The 24,186-nt window shown below is 49.9% G+C and overlaps 1 protein-coding gene across 3 annotated transcripts in view; it reads left to right on the forward strand.

The window, feature by feature from the left end:
* The window catches only part of ANAPC4 (anaphase promoting complex subunit 4), a 1,458,106-nt gene that overhangs the window by 255,085 nt on the left and 1,178,835 nt on the right, over nt 1-24,186 (forward strand). For all 3 annotated transcript variants that reach the window (XM_069631855.1, XM_069631854.1, XM_069631856.1), the window contains one exon: nt 5,127-5,210. In XM_069631855.1, coding sequence (XP_069487956.1) covers nt 5,127-5,210 — 84 coding nt within the window. The remainder of the gene's footprint in view (nt 1-5,126; nt 5,211-24,186) is intronic.

Consider the following 24,186-nt stretch of genomic DNA (forward strand, 5'->3'; position numbering starts at 1 on the left):
GACAGGGGTGCCCTCTATCCCCGCTCATATTTGCCATGGCAATGGAACCATTTGCCTGCAGAAAAAGGGAAGACCCGGGAATTAGAGGGGTGCGCAAGATAGCCCTCGACGCAGATGATATCATGCTCTATATGGCAGACTCAAGACACACATTACCCAGAATAATCAGAGAACTGCAGAAGTTCGAAAAGACATCAGGGTTCACAATAAATTATTCAAAATCCAAAGAGCTGAATATAACCGAAGGTAGTGGGGATGTAGCTTTCCTGAAGCAACATTATCCCCTGAAATGGGGAAAACAGTCCCTCGAATACCTAGGAATCCATATCACTAGAACCGTCAAGAATCTGCTCAAGGCAAACATTACACCCCTATGGAAGCGCCTGCAGAGATGGGATGCCCAGGAATTGTCCTGGTTTGCTAGAATAGCAGCGATAAAGATGACCCTGCTACCCAAAGTACTGTATGTAGTAAGCTCAACCCCAGTGGCCATCCCCCCAAAACAGATCCTCGAACTCCAAAAGGCGGTGTTTAAATTCATCTGGGGAAATAAGAAGCCGAGGATCCAAAAAAGGATCCTGATGCGGCCCACACTACTTGGAGGGGCTGGGAGTCCCGGATATGGGGAGACACGTGTTAGCAGCCCAATTAGCACCAGCATTGAAATGGGCGGGTAAAGACCCTCTTCCAGGCTGGGGGAAAATAGAACAGACTGCGACAGATATCCCTTTGGGTAAGCTACCATTCCTAAAAACAAAAGCAAGAGATACGGGAGGTATCCTATTAGCAGCCACTAAAACGACCCTACACAGCTGGGATAAGGCTATCCGTAACAGGGGGGGGTCAAATTAGGTCTGGGCCCACTATCCCCCATCACGCATAATCCAGGTTTCTCTCCTGGCCTTCACAAAAGATTCTGGGAAGGCTGGAACGAAGCAGACACATTGTCCCTACAAGATATGTATCAGGACGACGCCCCACTCACCTTCGAAGGATGTAAACATAGATTCGGCCTCGTCAAAAGAAACCACAGATTTAAATATATTCAATTACGCCACTGGATCTCACACTCAGAGGTTAAAAGAGCAGGGTTACGACCCCCGGTGGGCTTAGAACTAACAATCCGGGAGGGGACACATGAAAAAGGGATCACGGATCACTAGACTATACAAGCTACTAGATAAGGCGCAAACAGACGACTCCCTCCAGTACATAAAAGATTGGGAGCGGGACATAGGAGAGGAGATTACGCAGGAAGAATGGAGTCAAATCTGGAGGAGGGCGCACAAATTACCCAAATCCACGGCAATCAAAGAATCGGCATACAAACTGTTACCGCTGGTATTTACCCCCAAGTAGAATACACAGAATGATCCCCACGTACCCCCCAGAATGCTGGCGGCATTGTGGAGAAAGAGGAGACATGTTCCATATGTGTGGTGGTCATGCCCAAGGATAAAAATATACTGGAAAGAAATACTGAGCCTGATCAGGGACATAACGGGCGCAGACCTACCATGGTCCCCGAAAGTCATTCTGCTAGGGGCAGTGGCAGAAGGGAACTATGCAGCCTCAGGGAACAGAGCAGCCCTCATAACCCACCTTCTGGCTGCAGCAAGGATGACAGTGGCCCAACGATGGAAGACAGTGGAGGGCCCTACAACTCCATGGTGGTGGGTGAAAGTGTGGGGAGTTATGGCAATGGAAAACATTTGCGCCACAAAATCAGGGTCATATCTGAAATATTTAGCCATATGGGACCCACTCCAGGACTACGTGGGGGAGCGGGAGAATCAATACTTTAAACCCCGGGCTCTTAGAAACATCCATATCAGGTAAAGGCAGCAGAAGATATGGCGAGGGGCTACCTCTTGGAACTGTTCTGGTTAGAACCAGGGTTTTGATTGGTTCAATTAATAAAAGGAAGGGGGGCGGGTGGGGAGGAGAGGGGGGAGAGGTGGGGAAAAGTATGAAGACAATACTAGACTCTACAAGAAAGATCAAGTGAGTTGAATAAAAGGTTCATGTTGATAACAATGTTCTTAACATAAGTTGTGACGGAAGCTCAACTATTGTCTTAAGTTAAAAAATGAAAATAAAGTTGGTTAAAAAAAACAGCTCTTTATATAAATAAGGTTCAATGTTATATACACAATCACGATAATACACTTTGTGTTCCGACAATTCTAAAATGGTAAATATATACAATTCTAGGTGGCACCACTATTACTCTGATTCCATTAATATTTATCAACTGTACTCAACACAGCAAAACGATACCAACCATAGAATTAGGAGGAAGACAAATTGGTTAGACAATTGGCAGAATACTGGCCCCGTTTACCTAGGCACAGTGTATGAGGATCCCCCCACCTGGGCAATTTGTAAATGAAGATGTACTACAAGCTCAGTCCATATATTGTCTATTAAAGTCTTATATTCTTCTATGGTTCTGCAACCCAAAACGTACCTTGTGTTGAAGAGTTCTTCGTCGGGGAATCGACGGGCCCTTCTTGAGTGCACTCCTTTTCAGGCAGGAGCTACAGGTCCTCTAACTTTTGAGATGATGTAAAGGTGACCCCGACATAGGGATGCCGAAAGAAAGCTACGAGAAGGGAACCCACACTTTCTGATGAAACTAACCAAACCATGAACTGTGTTGAAAAGGTACATAAACTGTGTTAAAGAAAGGCCAGAGTGAACCCGATGGAAGGTGTCCCAAGTTGCCAAGTTGAGCTAAAGCAGAGTAAACTGTGTTAGAACGGTTATATGAACCCGACGGAGGGATGCCAACGGGAGTGCTAACGAGAGTGAATCCCATATTGTGTATCTGACCAGAGAAACACATTGAAATGTATATCTGACCAGAGTGAAAACAGCCGAGGGTTGTCCACAAAGAGAAGTTGTGTAAAAAGACATTAAGACTCTAGAAAAGTGCAAGCTGCAGTTGACAGGCCAAAGTGAACCTGACGGAGGGAGGCCCAAGTTACAAGGAGGATCCGAGCCTGATGGAGGGAGATCCTAAGGGCAAAGAGCAATCGCGCAGGTGCAAAACCACTGAAGGAACTTTTGTTTGTTTGTCGTCGTGAATCGGCGGGCCTTCTAAGGCAAGAGACTTTTTGCAGGAAAGAGACTTAGCCTCTGAAGGTTTTTGATATCATTGAACTGGAACTGTGAACCTCCTGCTAACGAGGCTCAGGAGTGTGCTGTACTCAGAAATCCCGCCTTGTCCCGTGCTAAAAACGTGGGGAAGGGAGACCCTGCCATACCATCCTGACTTATCATTTTGGGAACACTTTTTTCTTTTCTGGTAAACATTATCCCACACTCTTTTTGTAGCTTAGTGGTAGGGATTGGCAATAGGTCTTTTAGCATAAGCCCTTTTTATTTGACAAGACGCTACTAGGATTGCCTTATTATTTGGTGGTTGTAGCTTTCTCCTATTTTAGCTTCAGGGTTAGATTAGGCGTTTTTCCTCACCCATGCATCCAGTTTAGGAAACACCCTTGAACTGTGATCACTTGTCTGTCTTTACTGTTGCCACCATGAGTTCCTTACAGACCCCCTCTGTGGAGGAAGGGAAGACGATCAAGAGAACGCAGTATAACAACTACCACTCTACCCCCACACACTCACTGTTGGGGCCAAAACACTCCTATCTTTTTACCTCCTCTTTCTACTCCTTTTTGCAGCATAGACCTGCCTACGTGTATGAGAAAAACCATGCTGTGACAAGGAAGAGTTAGGGAAACTTGGAAAGCTATGGCTCTGTAGATACTGACAAGATGAAGAAGAAAAGATGATTGAAGAGCCCCTTGAAGAACAAAGCGAACATACTAGCTCTCAACCATACACAAGCTGGCCAAAGATAAAAAGAGAAGAGGGACTTCTCCCGTCTGACCCTCCCTGGAGGAACGGTGAGCTGAAGGGAGCTGCTGTGCGGAGAAGCCAGACCGAAGGAGAGCGGGTCGCTGGCTAGACAGAAAACGTGTCTCAGCTGAGCACACCACTGAGACATGAGGACCACAGCAGGAGAAACGGGTATCCAGCGACAAGCTGGAGCAAGGAAGGAGGAACTGCTGTACCCATGAGGGACCCAGGGCTGTGGAACCGTCGCTCGACGTCCAGGGACAAGACAAGAGATCAAAGCAACCCACGGAGCAGAGTTAAGGAGCAAGCACTTGAGATTGAGGAACTCCATGAAGAGAATGTTGTTAGTTAATTGGGTATTGCTCTGCGAAACAGGGGGCAGACCAAAGACCCTATTGAGACGCTGAGGAGCAGAGTTGAATCAAGTCGGGCCAAAAGAGTAATCCCTTAGGTAAATTCAGTTGTTGAGAACAAGCAATCGGAGTGAAAGAATAGTAATCTTCCTCTTACTAGTACTTGGAAGAATCCCAGACGACTTTGTGCCAAACAGTGGCTGGCAGATTAGTGAACCAGGCCTGATTAAGAGACGTTCTAAACTTTAGAAAGGGGTCTGGGACCCGAATGCTGAACGCATTGAAGAGTTGTATAAGCAGAACAATGACAGGCAGAATCGTGAACTGGGCCTGAGTGAAAGACATAAGCCTAAGAAAAGCTTGGGGAAGGGAGATCATTTCCCCCATCTCTGCTGAACTGTAAAGAGTGGCCTAAGAAGGCCTGCTGAAGGGAGACCTCCTTCTCCATCTGTGTGGATCTACATCGAAATGCCTAGTGACGGCCAGGGGGGATTAGGCATTCCTTCAACAGTCATGAACTGCCTAAGACAATCCGGAAGGAAGGAAACCTTTCTGGAGTCGGGGTGGAACTAGGTATATAGTTTTCTTTTGAAGTGTAAGGGACGGAAATAGGTTTGACACATAGGACAGTAGAATATATTTTACTTTTGACCAATGTTCTGACAACATCCTTAGTTTTGTTTGAGGCAGGGAAACCCTTCTTAGAGGGGCAGACGGGAGGGGGTTTCCATTCTTTCTGTTGAATAAAGGTTTATGCCCGAAACATGCCATCTTTGTGTCCTGCGTCTACTTCTGCACCCTTACAATATATATTGTGGACAATCTTCTTCTCTCAAAACAGAATCTGTTATGTTCATAATAACCAATGTGTCCAATACAAATATGACTTCCTTTCTGTTCCAGCTTGATACCAGTTTGCTGTCAAATTATTTACCAGAAGTGACTCGTATGGCCCGTAAATTTACTCATATTTCAACACTACTACAGGTAGGATTATTTATCTATCCCATTAAGTACCTCAATGTTCAGACATGTTTATAACTGCTGCAGTTGTGTTCATGTAATAACTAGAATTCTTGTGAAAGTCATTCTGACTGTGCTCTTAATGGATGAACAGCGGAGTGCAGAAGCTAGTTCTAGTGCAGACATCTGGGCCATTGGTATTTATGCAGGTTTGTGTGGCCTGCAACATTTCCTTGATTTAACCTGTGGTCCAAACCAGGGTTTCATTGTGGCAGGCATTTTCTGTCATGAGGCTTTTAGAGGTTCCTATGAGGTTGGTCTGAAGATGGGATACATAAATGGCAGACTGATAATGGAGGGAAGTGGTGAAAATGGGCCAAGGCAGGCATTATATTTGCTTTAGAACAGTTCTATGTCCCATCACCTTTCCCCTAATCTGTATGGACTTTTCCTCCTCCTGCCCCTCTCCCCTACTACTACACTGCCCCGCTGAAACAGTGCACTAGTGCCATTTGCACTGCAACATGCGTCTTTTCCTTTAGATTTAAAGGCAGGTGATGGCGACAAGCCCCACCCATCAGTCCCTTATACAGCACGCTTGCGACCGGCTGTCTGCATCCGCAGCTTTTCTCACCTTTGCCTCTGTTTTACATTTGTTTTTCTAATTGTTCTACCCTGGCCTCCAGTGCATCTGCTCCCTGGCGCTTTTCGGTGTCGGCTATATTTTCCAAGTGTGCCTCCTGCAAAAGCACGGACAAGTGTTGGATCCATAGGACTCATGTCTCGGGGCTGATCACTGGTGCAACTTGAGACGAGCTTACACCTAATGCCATAAAATGTTCTAGAGGGAGATCTTTTCTTAGTCACCTTGAGGTCGTCTCAAGGAAATTTTCAAGCCGAAGGCAAAGTTAGCAAAGGTAAGTGCTCCTCCTTTTTTTTTCTCTCTGTAGAGTTCCCTTACTAGGAGTTCTACAGCTGGCAGAGGGTTCTTAAGGATTCTGTGGAAAGCATCCCTTGCCATACTGGGAAAGGTCTTGAGGTCCATCTAGGGGCTGACCAGCTCTGGCACCGGGTGTAAACCTGAGGGGTGCCATGACGTTACAGCCGACGTTCAATGGTCTTCCAATCAAACCCCATATTCCACAGCCTATCTGCAATCATCATCATCATCCTCCTCCATGAGATATTCACATCCTTGGAGGGCCCAGCGCAGGTTGAGTGTCCAGTGATCTGTAAGGATGGTTGTTGGTAAATGTATTTTTGCTCCTTTCCATTTGTAGACCTCTATGGAACCCTCTAATGGTTTAATGTTGTTTTGAAACTGTCCGTGCCTTTCAAAGTAAGTAAAGCCTTTTTGCTCTCTTTACTTACCTTGTTTAGCTCATCTATTTTGGGGGAACTGATCAGTCACTATGGCTATCTGTGCAGTCCCCCCATTATGAAATTCCTTGTTTATTTTTGTCTTGTCTTTTCTAAAGTCCAGTCTCTTCACCAAGACATTTTAAATTCTCCTTCCCTAACTATCGTATCTGCACCTCATTCTACTCCATCTGCTTTCATCTCAAGTTTTTCTCCAGTCTCTGACGTACTACTTTTATTATCCAAAGCACAACATACTGCTACTCCCACCGACCCAATCCCTTCTGCTCTTATTTCTAAAGTTTATCTTCTTCTTGTACCTTATCTTGTTTCTTTTTTCAACACCAGTCTCACCACTTCTGTTTTTCCTACAGCTTTTAAACACACAACAATTACTCCTATTCTGAAAAAGCCCACAGGCAACCGTTTTATTGTCTCTAATTTTCGGCCTATCTCTCTCTTACCATATCTATCTTAACTCCTTTATTCTCAGATTTCATCTTTTGTCACTGACCCGTCACTTCTTCCTTGTTTTCAGTCTGGTTTTTGTCCTCGTCGCTCCACTGAAACTGCTTTGATCTGTATACGTCCCTTCTGTCAACTCGTTACTCTAAACACTCTTCTTATTCTGCTTGCCTTATCTGATGCTTTTGACACCGTGGATCATTCTTTCCTTTTGGAATCTTTCTTCTTTTGGTCTTAGGGGTACTGTTCTTTCTTGGTTCTCTTGCTATCTTTCGAATCAAACTTTTACTGTCTCCTGGGCTGGTCAGACCTCCTCCTTCCCCTTGAGCACAGGGTTCCCCAAGGGTCAGTCTTGGGTCGCTTCCTTTTCTCGCTTTACACCTCTGAACTCTCACCTATAATTTCTTCTTTTGATCTTTCTCACCACTTTTACACTGACACACAACTCTTCCTATCCTTCTCGTCCTTTACTCATGAAATTCACCATACCCTCACAGCTGGTCTTTCCGCTATCAAATCTTGGCTAGCTTCCCATTTCCTCACCTTAAATGCAGACTGTAGTGTTCTTCTTCCCTACTAATACTATTCCACATCACCCTGCACCTCCTTCCATATCTTTTCCACCTGCTAGACTTACCATTTCTCCCACAGCTCGGAGTCTAGGTCTTTACCTCGACTCCAATCGTTCCTTTGTTCACCTCATTTCTCTTACCTCCCGCTCTTGTCGTTTCCATTTATACAATATTCGTAAAGTCAGCCCTTTTCTCACTTTTCAGGCCACCAAACTCTTTATCTCCTCCCTAATCATCTTCTGCTCCAATACTCTCTTTGGCCTTCCAAGTTCCCTTCTTGCTCCCCTGAAATTAATCTATAACTCTTCTGTTTGTTTACTTTGTCTTCTCTCCTATCGTGACTCAATTTCTTCACTTGCCTCACTTGGCTGGCTACCTTTTCACTTTCAGCTCAAATTCCAATTCTTATGCTTAGTCTCTAAATCACTTTGTCAGCTTGCACCTGACTATCTTGCTTCACTTCTTTCCTTCTACATTCTATCTCACCCCTTGCGTTCTTTAGACTGAATGTCCCACACCTGCCATGTGCCCAGTACCTTTTCCGCTCTTTTCAGTTTCTGGCCCCACAACACTGGATTGCCCTTCCTGCGGGTATTCGTTCTGTCACTGACTATTCTACTTTTCGTTCTTCTTCGAAATCTCACCTTTTACGGTGTTTTTGATTGTCTGCTACCAGCATTGATGTTTATTGACCATTATTTTTGTACCGCACTCTGTGTTTAATTGTACAGCGCTTTGGACAAAAGCGCTATATAAAATACAAATAAAATACAAAAAATATTTTACACTACACACATCTTACAGTGAAGTGCAGAAGGGATACTATGTGTCCCTTTCTCTTTTGTTTTAGCAACTGTTAGTTTACTTGCATTGTTTCCAGGGTGAGCTGGTGGCAGCAGATACATTTCTACCGTGTTTTTTTACTTTCTCGTATGCACTTTTGCATTTTACTGTATAATGCCTTTTACTGCACCATGTCCTCTAACTTGGCCATGGCACGAGATTTCGTCGTGTTGTTTAACCCGCTTGTATTTTGGCCTTCTTCCTCCCCTCTCGGGGATGGATATTCCATATAAAGTAATCCCTTACCCAGGCAAAGCGACGTTATGTTTTTGTGGCAGGATCTGGAGGCTGGGTCTGCCTGGTCCTTGTGCACATTTTGGTCACATTGTATCTGTTGCTTGGCAGATATGGTGGCTGGAGGCTGTAGATGATTGTACAGACTCTGCCTGTTTGATTGGTACAGATTATTCCTATTGGTGGGCTCTGGGGTGACTTGAATTTGCAATAAAAACCCTTCTAAGAAGAGCACCCTGTTTAAGACCTGTGGAACATTGTTGCAGCCAACCAGCATTCCCTTCAGCAAACATCCTAGCTAAGCCCTGCTCCTTTTTCTGATCTACTGAAAGCCTTCATTGGTGTTTCAACCTTGCTCGAGGATCCAGCCCTTTGAATCTTTTGAAAGTGCCCCAGACCACCTGCAGACTGACCAGCCTCTGCCCCTCCGCTGCATCGGTCACTGTCTGACTTTAGACTTGGGACTCTTCATACCCTTGTCTTCTTACAAGGGGGTGTGGTGGGGAGCAAATGGAACAGTCACCAGGGACAACACATGGGTGAACTTTCATAGATTAAGGACAATCAACATTAGACACTAAGTGGAGGTAGGCAATACGGGCAGCTATGTTGGGGATGTGACCATGATGGATGAAGTGTTATAGTGGAGGTGTAGAAAGTGAGGTAAAGAGGCAGGTTCAAGGCAAGGTCACAATGTTAGCAGAAAGGCAGATAAAAGGCAGGTAACGAGGATAACACTGAGGTGAGGAGGTAAGCTTTCTATTAGGCTTTGAACAAATCAGTGTGGACTGTTTCTTGTATGTCCGGGGGAAGAGAATTCCATGCAAGTGGAGCAAGAAGAGAGAAAGAGCGCAAGTGAGAGGAAGCTCAGGGAGGGCGAGGTGCCACAAGAGTAGTCGAGACTGAGCAGAGGCTATGGGAAGGCTTGTAGCGTTGGATAGAGGAGGATAGATGTGGTGTTGCATTACTATGGATAAATTTGTGAACCCAGGGTACACATTTTAATCTGGCCCTGTCTTGCTTTGTCGGCCATCCAACCTGATGACAGTTAAGAGGAAGTAGGTGTAAAGTGAGGAAGTTCAGAGAGTCCTGGTAGCTAACTAGATGATCTTGTCGAGAGGACAGAAAGCATAGTTCGGAGACCAACGAGGATGCTAGCACCGTAGTCCAGTTTAGAGAGTGGTTAAGAGATGCTTGGTAGTGTTGAAAGGAAGGGGGTGCCTGATTTTCCGCCTATTTAGGAGGTTGAGGCGAGCCTCTGTTATAGTTTTGGAGATGAAAGTAGAGATGGTGTGAGAAGAGTCATAGATGATCCGGTTTCTAGCCGAAGCGAAATAGGGGAGAGTGCCAGGTGGGAACTGGTTTAGGGTACGGGGGGGATGGGGAGATGAGGGCACCTATTTGGCAGGGAAGCATAGCACTGCTGTTTTGGAAGAGTTTAACATTGGAAAGTATGAAGCCATCTGATATTTAATGGCAGAGATGAAGGTTTATGGGCCCAGGAATAAACACCAATGTCCCGATTTCCACCTTCCACAGGGACCTGCTGTGCACAGGGGATAGAAGAAATCCCACAAACAGAAGCCAACATAATGCAGTTATAGACAGCATTCAACTGGGCGTTCCATAAAATGACATAAGATTTACAACTAACATGGTCATCTAAACAGAGAAGGGTGTGGAGTACCTAGAAAGTGAAAGAAAATGTGACATATACATCACAGTATGGCTTATCATGTTAGAGGCGCCATTATGTACTAAGGTTACCTTGCCCTGTGCTGCACTGTGCTTCTTTAGTAAGGCAAGCATTTCTTGGGCAGGCAGGGCTACGTTGTTTAGATAACATGTATTTTAAACCGCCTTTGGCATTTTGCACAGTTGGAAATCTTAGAGGTCATATAAGAGTTCAGGAACAAGATGTGGGTGTTGTTCACGAAGCGTGGTACGAGAACTCAAATGAAGAGATTAGTGCCCCAAGAGAAGAAGTCTAAAGTGTAAAGAGGAGAGGACCCAAGACAGGTCCTTGTGCAACACCAACAGGTAGAGGAGTACGTTGAGAAGGTCTGTTGTTTTAGAGGACAAGAATTGGCAAGGTCCTAGGTAGGATTCAATCCAGCCAAGGCTTGATTGTGAATCCCAAGCAGAGGCAGGGTGTTAAGGAGATCAGAGTGATCGAAAGTGGCAAAGGCAGTGTACAGGTCAAGGAGAAGGATGGAGGATAGGTTGGAGAGCTTAGCTTAGAGGCACTGAAGTTAGGTAATAGTAATAGTAATATTCGCTCAACGGGTTCGGGTCAACTCCTTGTTTTTTGTAGGAGAGGGATGACTGACTGTTTGTAAAATGGAAGGAAAGCAAGCAGAGGTAAAGAACAGGTGGAAGAGTTCAGTGAAGTGTGAGGACCCTAAAGGAGCAATAGGCTTGACTAGCGGAGGAGCAAACTGCTCTGATGGGCGAAAAGAGGCGTTGGCCTTCATCAGTAGCGATCGGACTTCTTCAGTATTAGTGCGACTATAGTGAGAGATAGAGGCAGAGGATGATGTTAGAGCAGGCAAAATGTAGAATATTCATGGAGGGAGTGTGAGGAAGGTGAGGAGAGTCTTGGATTTTGGCAATGTTTGGAGTGACGTATTCAGCTAGGTCATTGGAGTTGATAGCCCTAGATTGATTTAGGAGAAGTGAAGAGTGCGTTGACTCACCAACCAATACCTCTCCTTGCTCACTCCTTCAACAATTCCCCTCCATGCTCTTCTCTACCGACCATCTTCAGTCTGGGCTCAAGGTAGTCCTTCTCCTTGCTCGCCTGAATAAACTTCACCTTCCTGTCCCCCTTCTTCTCACATTTCACATTTCACTGGCTCCCTCCCTCATCTGGTTCGTGGGCCAACCGCTGGCTTCTTTTTCATCCTGGAATGCATTACTCGTGAGCAAAAGCATAAAAGCCCTGCCCCTTTCTCACACGCGGGTCCACCATTTCTCTGCAATGGCAGTCGCTGCAGCAACAATCAGTCTCAATTTCTGAGTTCATGTGATGGCTCTCTGGCACGTATGGGATGTGTGGTTAACAACAAAACTGCTAACTCCATTGTCCTTGTGGGCAAGCGCATTGCAGATGTGAACAATGTGCTCTTTGGCCTGGTGCTGGATGCAGTCGTTGGGAGTTTGGGTTGCTGAGATTGCCTGATCAGTGGATGGATCGTTCTGCCGCCTGGAATTCTGTTTCACCCGGTTGGATTGTTTGCTATTTCTTCCACCACCAGGTCAACTGGGATCTGTAGTTCCTAAGAGAAATAGACTGGCGAGCATTGTGCAGTATAAGCATGGGGCAAGAAAGGGCGCTACTCGTTTTATGCATGCGGGCACAAAACGAATGGATAGGGACTGGGGCACGGCCAACTTCCACTCAGTGCCTCTGGAAATCCCTGTGGAAGGTGTGAGAAACCAAAGGGTGTCTCACTTGCTAGTCCCTGGGTATCTCCCTCTCAGGTGGCCAGGGCATGGCCATCGCCTTTGGATCCAGGCCCTGGGGGTCAACCAGTGCAGGAGGATCACCGGGGTGAGGGATCTTCGAGGAGTAGGTGTAGGGCAACCGATGACGAGACGCGGTATCCCCTCCTTTGCTGTGCCCATACTATTTTAGAGGGTTCTCCAATGTTCCCCACCCCACCCCCCTCTACACAAACACTGGGCTGAGGAAGAGGAGGACTGACAGTAAAGAGGCTAACACTTGCATTTCTTATTGGACATGTCCCGTTAAGGTCAGGCAAAGTTTTGCACTTGACCTTCATCACATACATCTGATACCCATTAGCTCCCCCCACACGGATAAAAGGCAGAAGATTGAGAGATACCCTGAGCAAGGTGGGACACAAGAAGATGCAGATCTTCTGGGGCGAAGACAAACCCAATGGAGCAGGACGACCGACCGAGGGACCAGAGCGAAGGGTAGGGATACCCTGAAGATCCCTGAAGGAGGTTGTTGCCTCTGGGAAACCATGAAGGCTATGTGGAGAAAGCCCAATCCTGAAAAAACCTGTGTTGTGTTTCAAGGACGGCGGCGACCCTCCCAGGTGAACGGCAGAGCTATAGAGGCGAGGCCAATCCTTTGCTATCAGCCTTGACTTGTAAATCAAAGCCGCAGAGAAAAGAAGGGAATGCATACAACCGGTGAGTTAGCGAAAGACATGAAAGGATGGTTTGTGTTAAGGAAAGATTGAAGCCGCAATAGTGTATCTCACAATTGAATGTTGCACGCGTGCGGATGAGCCACAAAAGAAAGCAAACCAGTAGTGAACTTTAAAGTTACCGATAACTGTGAAGCCAGTGATAGAGTAGCAGAGCGGTCCGGTGAAAGGAAATGGCCCATTCAAAAGTCTCTGCAAAATGTTTAAAGTTCTCCAGCATGGGGTCTGGCATGGATTCACATGCTCATGAATATTCTCCGTCGTCAGGCTGGGAATCCTCGGTAAAGAAAAATCAGTATCAGTTTCGTTTCTGATCTGTCTTTCGTAGTAGTAACCAATCACTGATCTCTGCGTCATACTGACCACAGCCAATGACTGCCATCTCCCTAAGCTCTGCCTCTAGCAGCCATCTTCAGATTTTTACCGCACGTTCAAGTGTTGGGATCCTCGTGCTATTGCTCTCGAGCTTTAGTGCTTTTTTCACGCTTTTTCATAGGAAAATGTTCTCTTTTTCGGTCAAAAGAGCCTCAAGCGCCACCGTTTCTTTATCCGAACAACGGGGACCCGTGTCGGATTCTTCTACGCCCCTCAAGGGTGAAGATTTAGTCGAGCCACGCTTTTGGAGGACTCCAGAAGCTTCTCAGGCCCATCTCGGACATGCCCAGGACAAGGGAAGCTCGACGCCCGGAAAGCTGTTCAGGGTCTGCCCTGGATGCCAGCTTCAGAATGTCTTTAAGGAGGACAAACACTCCCTTTGCCTCTACTGCCTGCATGAGGACAAGACGCACGTGGAGAAGGACTGTGCGTTTTGCGGCAATATGTCGGAGCGGACCATGAAGGACCACCATCTGCGTCTCGCCAACTGGCTGGAAGGGAAGAGCCCGTCAGGCGAGAAAAAGAAGTCCGAGCGGTCTTCTAAGACCTTTGAGGGGGCCCCGGCGACGGGGGCCCAACAGAAGGCCAAGCACTGCGAGTCCGCTGGCACCGGGAGCGCCGAACGGTCGGGCTCTACGGGTGCCAGGCAGGGCGCATCCTCCCCGGCGCCATCAACCACAAGCCAACGCTCTGGCTCGGGTAAGAGGAAGGCCGAGCACCCGGCGAAGCTCCTGGAGAGACCCCGGTTGAGCTCGAAGGCCCCAGCGAAGGGGGAGCGAGGCGGTGACCCTCCCCCCAAGGAGAAGGCGGTGAGCGCACCTAAGGTGGTGAAAGCCTTGATCCACCCTGCCAAGGCCTCTATCGAGACAGTCGCGGCGGCGCTGGCTCAGCCTGTGGAGGCTACACCAGTGGTGGCGACCTTGGGGCCCAGAGTCTCCCTGCCAGCGCGGAGGGAGTCCTCTTTCATGCCCATCGACAGGACCCCCGTGAAACCTCCGACGGAGAAGAAAAAGGGGGGGGCAGGAGGTCGTCGTGGATTCGGCCTCAACCTCTGAGCTGATCGAAGTCTTAAGCCACGGCGTTGGCGTGGAAGAAGACGAGCCCGTCGGGAGGGACCCCGACGTCAGAGACGACAATAACGTCGAGGGTGCCGACGAGGCTCCTGACCGCCCGTCAGAATCCCCTCAACCAGTGCCGCAAGACAACTCGGCGGCCATTTTGTTGGCTATACAGTCCTTATGCTCGGAGATAAAGACGAGATTGCCGTTACCACCAACGGAGGAACCGCTCCCGACGGGGGATCCGGAGCCAGGCCCTTCTGGGAGCCCTCCTCCTAAGAGAAGAAGGATTCATCCTCCACCTCCTTTTCAACCATCGCGCCCTGCTCAGCCCTCCTCCCCGTCCACGACCCGTGGGGATGATACGGGGACGGACACGGCCGCGACGGGTACAGACGACGAGGTTTACGACGAGGATCTCCCATCGTCACCTCCTCCCCGGGCTTGCCGGCCCGACGAGATTGGATCGTTTCATGCCATGATCGCCAGGGCATCCGAGCTTTTCTAGCTCTGCCCGGAAGAGAAGAAGGAAGGTTTCCTTTATCAACGGCGCAAGACCAAGAGGAAGACGGTCCTCGCTGTACCTCTACTGGACGATATCTGGGATGAGGGTCTCGCCCTCCTCAAGAACCCATCCTCAACACCTGCGAGAAGGGATCGGTACGAGAAGAAGTACCGGGTCCCGGACGCGGCCCCCTTGTGCCTTCGGGCACAGCCGACCCCGGACTCGGTCGTCTCCGCGGCGGCCAGGAAGAAAGCGGGGGGGGGGGGCGCCTCGGCCTCTACGTCAACCTCCCCGCCGGACGGCGAGGGAAAGAAATTGGACACGATGGGACGCAGGGTCATCTCATCGGCAGCGACGACGATTAAGGCTGCCAACGCCTTGGCTATCGTGGCCCGCTACGACAGGGAGTTGTGTAACAAAATCGCCCCCCTGCTGGACTTCCTACCAGACACAAAGGCGGAGGCCCTAGAGATCTTGCAGGAAGGAGAAGTGGCGTCGGACCACGCCATTACGATAGCGACGGACATCGCTGACACTGGATTTCGCCAGTTGGGCAACAGCGTGTGCCTTAGATGGCGTGGATAGCTCAAGGCAACGGACTTCCGGCAGGACGTGCAGACCAGAGTCTTGGACATGCCGTTCGACGGAAGCAACCTATTTGGGAAAACAGTGGACGATTCCCTGCAAGCCATCAAGACGGACACGGAGACGGCCCGGGCTCTTGGTGTTCTCCAGCAACGACGGCCGCCCTTTCGGAGCGGCGGAGGCAAGCAGGGTGCCTCCAAAGGTTCCGGCGGCGGATTTTCCACCTATCGTCTAGCGGCCCGTTCGTCGTCACATGAAGCCTACAGGGGACGAGGCAAGTCGGGCGGACCCTGCCGTCGTCGCCAGGGAGGACAAGGCGGCAAAGCCTCGTCGAAGCAGGACTGAACCGGCCGTGGGGTCGGGCCCCCTACAAAGCACCCCGGTGGGAGGCCGGCTGGCGAGCTTCGTCAGCGTGTGGGAGTCCATCTCCACCGACAGTTGGGTGCTGGACGCCCTGGCCCAGGGTCACGCGCTCGAGTTTCTAAAGAAGTGCCCGCGCGTCCCCCCCCCCGTGGCCAGGAAGGAACATCACGTCCCTCAACTTCTCTTGGAGGTAAAGGCGATGCTCAAGAAAGGCGCCATCGAGCTCGTCCCAAAGAGGCTTCGGGGCTCCGGAGTTTACTCATGATACTTCCTCGTGAAGAAGAAGACGGGAGGATGGCGTCCCATCCTGGACCTACGACGACTGAACAAATTCATCAAGGCACAGAAGTTCTGGATGGTCACCCTCCAGCACGTCCTGGGTCAGCTGGAGGAGGGCGATTTCCTGTCGTCGTTGGATTTGGAGGATGCTTACTTCCATATCCCCATCCTAAAGGGACACCGAAAGTTTCTCAGATTCGTGGTCCAAGGGCATCACTACCAGTTCAGAGCCCTTCCCTTCGGATTGAGGTCGGCACCCAGGGTGTTCACCAAGTGCCTTGCACCGGTGGCGGCGTGGCTGTGCCTGGAGGGAATCCACGTCTACCCCAACCTGGACGACTGGCTCATCCGAGCAAAGACAAGGGAACTCGCCGCGGAGCACATGGCGAGGACCGTCCAACTACTCACGGACCTGGGATTCTCCATAAACTACGCCAAGTCCCACCTGGTGCCCGCGCAAGATGTGCTGTTTCTGGGAGCGAAACTCGACACAGTGGCGCTTCTGGCCTCTCCGTCGGAGGAAAGGACGAGGGCCATCTTGGGCAAGGTGCAGCGGATGATAGTTGCGGACGCAGCCAGGGTGAGGTCCATCAAATCCCTCCTCGGAATGATGTCTTCTTGCATTTATCTCATCCGCCTGTGCAGGCTTCGGATGCGCCCATTACAGGAGTTCCTGGACGCTCGCTGGATTCATACGACGGGCAGCTTTGAGGACAGGATCGCACTTGACAAGAGCTTCCGACGAGTGATCCGGTGGTGGGGCACCCGCGCGCATCTGACTGCGGGCATGGACTTCCAGACCCCGGGCCACCAGAAGACAGTGACCACGCATGCCTCCTTTTAAGGGTGGGGAGCGCACACCGAAAAACTGCACGCGAGAGGCCTTTGGCTTCCAACGTCCTGGAGCTCCGGGCAGTGTTTTGGGCCCTAAGGTCCTTTCTTCCATCTCTCAAGGGCAAGGTGATGAGGATCTTCACCAACAACAACACCACCATGTTCTATATCAGGAAGCAGGGCGGTACCAGATCCCCAGCCCTGTCCAAGGAGGCGCAGGATCTGTGGCATTGGGCCGTCGCCCAAGGGATGATTCTGGTGCCGTTTCATCTGGCAAGAATAAAGAACACCATCGCCGACTCGCTCAGCAGAGAGCTGCGCTCGTGCCACGAGTGGGAGCTACGACAGGATCTAGTGGACCGCCTCTTCCGATGGTGGGGCACTCCCCAGGTCGACCTGTTTGCGTCGGCGACAAACTCCAAGTGCCAGAGGTTCGCCAGCAGGTTTCCCCAGGCGAGGAGCATGGGCAATGCTTTCTCGTTCCCCTGGGAGGGCCTGTTTCTATACGCATTCCCCCCATTGCCATTGCTGATCCGGCTCATCAACCAGCTCAAGAGGTCACCGTGCAGGATGATCCTCATCGCACCTGCGTGGCCGAGGCAGATATGGTTCCCGGACCTTCTGGACTTGTCAGCGCCCCCGTCAATCAAGCTGCCAGTGGACGCAGATCTTCTCTCCAGGGAAGGAGGCGCCATCCTCCATCACGACCCGAAGTCGCTGAACTTGCAGGCCTGGCTCCTGCAGCGTTAGATTTTGGAGGCTACGACATACCGGCCGACTGCAGAGAGGTTCTTGCAAAGGCCAGGGCGTCCTCAACTCTTAAATGCTACGGACACAAATGGAAGAGGTTCTCTGTCTGGTGCCATGCACAGAAGATTAACCCTCTACGGATTACGGCTCCTCAAGTACTGCCGTACCTACTGACGCTGGCCAAGGCTGGACTGGCGCACGCTTCCATCAAGATTCATCTTGCCGCGATCTCCCGGTACACCAGGACCATGGGACGGACGTCTTTGTGGTCTCATTGTCTGGTGAAAGAATTCATGAAGGGACTGTTCAGATCGTTCCCGCCGGTGAAGGCTCCGGCCCCGGCGTGGGAGCTCAACGTGGTGCTGACCAAGCTCATGCGACCTCCGAGCCTCTGCACTCAGCTCCGTTGAAGTTCTTGTCGTGGAAAACAGCGTTTCTTGTGGCCATCACCTCCGCACGACGAGTGGGAGAGATCCAGGCCCTTTCCTGCAAGCCCCCGTACTTGACTTTTCACGATACGAGGGTAGTGCTCAGGACGCACCCCTCCTTCATGCCCAAGGTGCCGTCAGACTTCCACCTCAACGAACCCTTGGTATTGCCTGTTTTCTTCCCGTCGCCTTCGTCGCCGGCTGAAAGGACTTTGCAGTCGCTGGATGTGGCTAGAGCGATGAAGTTCTACGTGGACCGCACAAAGAGTTTTCGGAAGACGTCACAACTTTTTGTGAACTTTGGACCAGTCAATCAGGGGAAGGCTCTCTCAAAGGCTTCCATTTCCAGATGGCTCTCCGGCTGTATCATGTATTGTCATCGTTTGGCAAACCGACCGCTGCCCGGCCGTCCGAGAGCCCATTCCACCAGAGCGATCGCAGCTATCACGGCGTTCCTATCTGGTGTACCCCTGCTGGACATCTGCAGGGCTGCTACGTGGAGGTCGACGCACACCTTCACGAAATTCTACTGCGTCGACCGGGATTCTAGGGAGGAGTGCAGGGTCAGCCAAGCAGTGCTGCGCAACCTGTTCGCCTAAGGTGAGCCTGGTGAGAAGGTAAGAGATGCTTAATGTTGAGTTGTTGTATTGCTTAATGTTGAGCCTGTTGCCACCTCCCGTGGTTGTGCATGTGAGTACTGCTATGTATTCTTTTATTCATGAGCATGTGAATCCATGCCAGACCCCATGCTGGAGAAGGAACAAGTTACTTACCTGTAACTGTTGTTCTCCAGCATGGGTCTGGCATGAATTCACATGCGAACCCTCCCGCCTTCCCCTCTGCGGCTCTTCACTTGGTCATACTGCCACTTCACGTGCGACCAAATCTGAAGATGGCTGCCAGAGGCGGGGATTAGGGAGATGGCAGTCATTGGCTGTGGTCAGTATGACGCAAAGATCAGTGATTGGTTACTACTACGAAAGACAGATCAGAAACGAAACTGATACTGATTTTTCTTTACCGAGGATTCCCAGCCTGACGACAGGGAATATTCATGAGCATGTGAATCCATGCCAGACCCATGCTGGAGAACAACAGTTACAGGTAAGTAACTTGTTCCTTTTGTTATAAAGCGACAAAGTGAACAAACTCTGAAGATTAATCCCATTGAAATGAAAGTTAAAAGGTGATTGATTTAAGAGAAAGATTTCTTTGAACTTTTCTGATTGTGTTATGGAACTAGCAAGACCAAGAGACACTGGGCAAATAACATAAGGGAGAGCTCAAGTGAAAGTCGGAGTGGTCCTGCAGAGGTCTATGGAAAAAGCCTTGCACACTCAAGTCTTCAACATCAATGAAACGTCAACTGAGAGAGAACGGGAACATGAAATAAGTAAAGGGAAGGGAACCCCTAACGAATGTGAATGGAGCTTGGAGAAGGGAACCCCTGCAAGTGCTGTGATTGAGAGGTCCGAGCCCGAAAGAGGGAGACCTACGTGAACTTTTGTTGAACTGTGAAAAAACTTTTGGTGAACTGAAAACAAGTGACTTTAACAAGGAAGGCCAAGCAGGCCTCCACCCACGTTTTGAACTACCTTTTTTTTTTATAACTAGGGCAAAGTAGGAGTTTTTCCAAACCCAAGAATTTAAGTAAGGTTTTTAAACGTGTAGCTCTTGTGCCTGTGTCATACTTGTGATACCATGCCTCCCTTACATAGGCCTCTCACCCCTGGTAGCGAGAGGTCCCCAACCCCTCTGGACAGGGTCTGCATTATTCATGTTCTCCTTTTATAAAATTGTAATAGTGTCAAATACCTAAACGTGAACTGTACAGAGCAGCGATCTGTGACCCATGAGCGCTCACAATGTTGAACTGAGTTAACAGGGAGTAGCTATTAATTTGTTAACCAATACTAATTGGTTGTGCATAGAACATACCGAAAGAGTCAATATACTCCTAAAAGTAACAAATAAGAGTGAAGAAGTGTTTCCAACAAAGACCCAAGTCGGTTTAGTTCCCCACGGTCCTGTTGAAGGCGGCATATAATGATGCAACCAGTTGACCAACCTGTGAAGGATAGCATTAGGGTAGATATGGGGAGGGGAGGAAGGATAGCTCAGGGGCAACGCGTTTTTCTTGGAAGCAAGACAACACAGCGCAACACATATTCGAATCCCAATCCTGCGCTTAGAAATCACTCCTGGTATTAAGCGCGTTCTAAATGAACAATGAAATGAATTAAAGAGATGCTACCCACATGGACCAGATCAAAACATGTATTAATTCATTTGTTTTTTTTAATTGGGGTAAAAATTCTCCGTGTGCTCACACGTACGAGGCTAATAAAAATGGTACCGAAGTGCTTGTTCCCATTTTTATTTTTCTTCTCTAATATTATTTTATGTCAAGTATGTTCTGTTGTGTTCCTTGTCACATGCTTCTAAGATAGGGGCTTCTGCCCAATAAGGTGACTTGTATGGTATTACTCAGAAAGGATATGTTTAAGGACATGAGAACCATCTATGACTGATGGGGATCTGTCATTGTTGCTCACCCTTTTTTTCCTATCCACTTTTTAAATAGGCGGCTCACCACCACGCTCTAGGGTAAGGTGAACCCCTATGAGGCACAGGCTGTTTCTTCTCTGTCTCCTGTGAACTGTCCTTTGAGAAGAGTTTGGTGTCTGAATAGAATATTTTTGTAGCTACTAAGGCTTCCTGCCCATTTCTTTTTGTTGTAATACTAAGTCTAAGGCATTTACCCAGATATGTTTAGTGTCTGAACTTCTCTTGGCAAATATTCTGTTAATTGGACAAGCACAGGTTTCTGGATCACCAGTTTCTGGGAGACCAATTTCTGGAAGTTTCATTTGCTTGTGTTCTAGAATGCGATGTGCTTGGTGCATAGGATGTTGAACCTTATTATCTAGCTTACAGCAAGTAAGGGGATTGAGGGCATACTTAACATGGTCAAACATTTCAGACTAACCCATTTAGTACACTCTACTGCATGTAATCCCATTAAATCCTAGGACATATATATTTCGGATGCTTGTTAATCTGTTTAGAATCACATGCTGTGCATATAGACCGACATCCAGTGTTAACCGCGGAGTATTGCATCTTGTCTTTCGAGAATCGAAAGAGGACGTTAACATGGGCATGCCTGTAACACTATCCCTACGTGACGTGTAGTGTACCCAAAATCCCTCAAGCGTCTCGGTACCTCAGATTGCTTTTTTCCGCCCAGCATACTGGTCGCCTTATGCAGAGCTTGTCCAGAGACCTTGCTATTGTTATCCTTTTGACCCTTGGTCGTACATCCTAAAGTTATTGAATATTCTCCTACCATCCATTCCTTCGACGGCTGTTTCCTGATCTACGCCGAAGCCGGTTCCACGGGCCTTCTGGCCAGCCTAACCAGTAGGGAGAGTGGGGTCGGGGTGGGCATTTCCTTTTCTGAGAATGCCTTTCCCATTCCTCTCTTTGTTCCCTGGTTCTTTTCGACACTATATTTTTCCTCAGCCATGGAGAGGACTCCGTTTAGGTTTTATTCTTCTTGTAAAGCCAAATCTCCTTGGAGCGATAAACACTTTAAGTGTAATAGGTGTCTGCCCCTGAATCACAACGAGGCGGCTTGCAAGCTCCTGCGTCCAAAGACACTAAAGGAGCCCTGTGTTAAGCGGTGGGCTGCCTACTGAATGTCGCAGGCCGAGTCTAGTTCTCCCACTGCCACAACCGCTGATTGTGACGTTGGGCTAAGTGACGAACAGGCCCCAGATTCGGAGGCCATTGACTTCTCGGCGGAGCATTCCCGCTCTGCGTTATCCGTCCCTGGCCCCGTCGGGCAAGGCTCAGTTCCTGCTTTGGGGACTATACACCCCGGCGACAAGGACGCACACTCTTACTCTTACGTCCCATCCCCTCTCCTCCATACTGTATGGGCGTCCCTTCCAAGGGACGGGAGACAGAACCTTTTTCATCAGAGAAAACCTTCTTCCCCTTTATATTTAGAGGTGTCTTTTTTTTGTCTATTCTATCAGGTACTCGGTCCTCTGGCGTTACGCTCCTCCCCAGCGCATGCCGACTTCTACAGGGTTCAACAGGTGTCCATCCTGCAACGGGCTCTTCCCAACTTCAGACCCCCACGGCCACTGCCTACGTTGCCTTGGCCCAGACCACGGTTGGCAATCATGTCTGGCGTGTGACTCGCTGTCCTCGAAGGTGCTGAAGAACAGACTAGCCAGGTGGAGGGAGCTCTTCCAGAAGTCGCCTCCAGAGGATCTCGAACTTCGTGAAGCATCGTCCCAGGTAGGGCCGATATTTTCCTGCGCACCCCCCGCAAGTGAGACTCCTTCCCAGGGACTCCCGCGTGGGAGGGTACCGGCCAGGTCTTTCCACCGGCAAGTGCACCGAGGCTGCTACAGCTACCGGCCTTCGGGTCGAGGGGTCCTTGGATCCTCCCGAACGCAGTGTCGAGGGACTGGAAGGTTCTTGTACCGGGCCTACACCCGAGGGGCGGCGCCCTTTTACTGGTGCAATGGCCAAGGGGCTACGCCCTAACACCGGCAATACGTCCGAAAGGCTATGCCCTAATACCGGCAATACATCCGAGGGCGTGCCTAAACGCAGCTCTACGACCCCCGGGTCGAGGGTGTCACACCTAACGGGCCGAGACCCGAGGAGCAGGAGAGGCCTCGTGATCCACACGCGAGAGTCTTGGATGAGGCCGGACCCATCGGGCTGGGCAACAAGTCGAAGGCACGTTGTAGGCAGCTATACAAAATGGCAGCCGCGCCAGACGGGAGCACCGGTCCGACGCCATTCCACGTATTCTGCCAAGAACGAGTATTAAGGTGGGACTGGTCGCAACCAGGTACGTGGCCTACAGGCTACCCTTCATATGCGCAGGGCAACGTCCCCATGCGTCCATACGGACTGGGTACGCAGTGGCTCCAGTAGTCCCCCACTACCCTGTCGGTACCCCCTGCCACCTCTTCGGCCAGTAAGGATGTGCTCTTCGACAAATTCCTTGGCCTCATGAGGTCTCCTCAGATGGGGGTTATCATCAAGGACAAAGTCAGGGAAGTCCTCCCTGCCATGCTAGTGGCACCACAGACGCCTCTATCGGGCTCCCTGACCCCGGTGCAGCCGCCTCCTCCAGCTCCACAGCCAACTCTGCCACCTCCTCAGCCTCCGGCTGCGGTCTCTGTACCCTAGCCTCCGGCACCATCTACTCCTCCTCTACGCCATCCTCAGCCAGGTCCTTCCATGAACGTCTTGCTAGCCTGGCGGAGTACCTAGGCCTCCCTCAAACCGAGGTCGAACAGCCGGCAGAGAGGGTTCTGGCTGAAGTCCTCCCAAGATGCCCCTCTGCCAGCACAGGGATTCCACTGCCAACCGATGTAGTCTCCCTGGCCAAGAAGGGTTGGCTCAAGCCCCACTCAGTCCAGCCGGTCAACCGACGCCTGGACGCCAAGTACAGGCAGATGGAGGGGGACACTCTTGCTCTCGACCCATCCTCAGTGATCGCTGCAGAGTGATTTTACTCCAAGCCTCAATCGTCTACAGCCTCCTCCTCTGCGGTGCTGCTAGGCAAGGAGGAGAAGAGCTTGGAGGCTCACGGCAAGAAGATCTACTCCAATGCCTCCTAGCACTTGTGTCAGGCCAATGCAGATGCCATGCTGGCTGCCGCCAACCAACGGTTATGGCGGGAAATTGCGGTCTTGCTCCCCGAACCCCCCTCCCAATGCATAACACTTTATGGCAGGGCTAGCAGAGGCCAAGCTTGTGGCGCATGTCCTCATGGAATCCACAGTGGCGCATATCGATACCTCGGGTCGTTCCATCCACATTGCCACGGACATGAGGCGCACAGCCTGGCTCCGGGTGACGAAATTCAACCCGGACATCCAGGAGCGCATTCGAGATCTACCGTTCAATTGGGGGGGGGGGCCTCTTCCACTCCTCTACGGATGAAGAGCTGGACAAAAAGAAGAACAGCTCACAAACGGCAAAGTCCTTGTCCATTCTTACAAAGACCACGCCCAAATCTTACACCCAATCTCAGCAGCGCTCAGAGAAGGGTCGTATATATGGAGGGTTCTGGGGCTTCCAGGAACGCAGATCCAGGCAGCCTGACAGCTCGCCGTCTCAGAACTGGCGCAAA

Source organism: Ambystoma mexicanum, chromosome 6q (assembly GCF_040938575.1).
Source record: "Ambystoma mexicanum isolate Mex_15411 chromosome 6q, UKY_AmexF1_1, whole genome shotgun sequence".
Classification (NCBI taxonomy): domain Eukaryota; kingdom Metazoa; phylum Chordata; class Amphibia; order Caudata; family Ambystomatidae; genus Ambystoma; species Ambystoma mexicanum.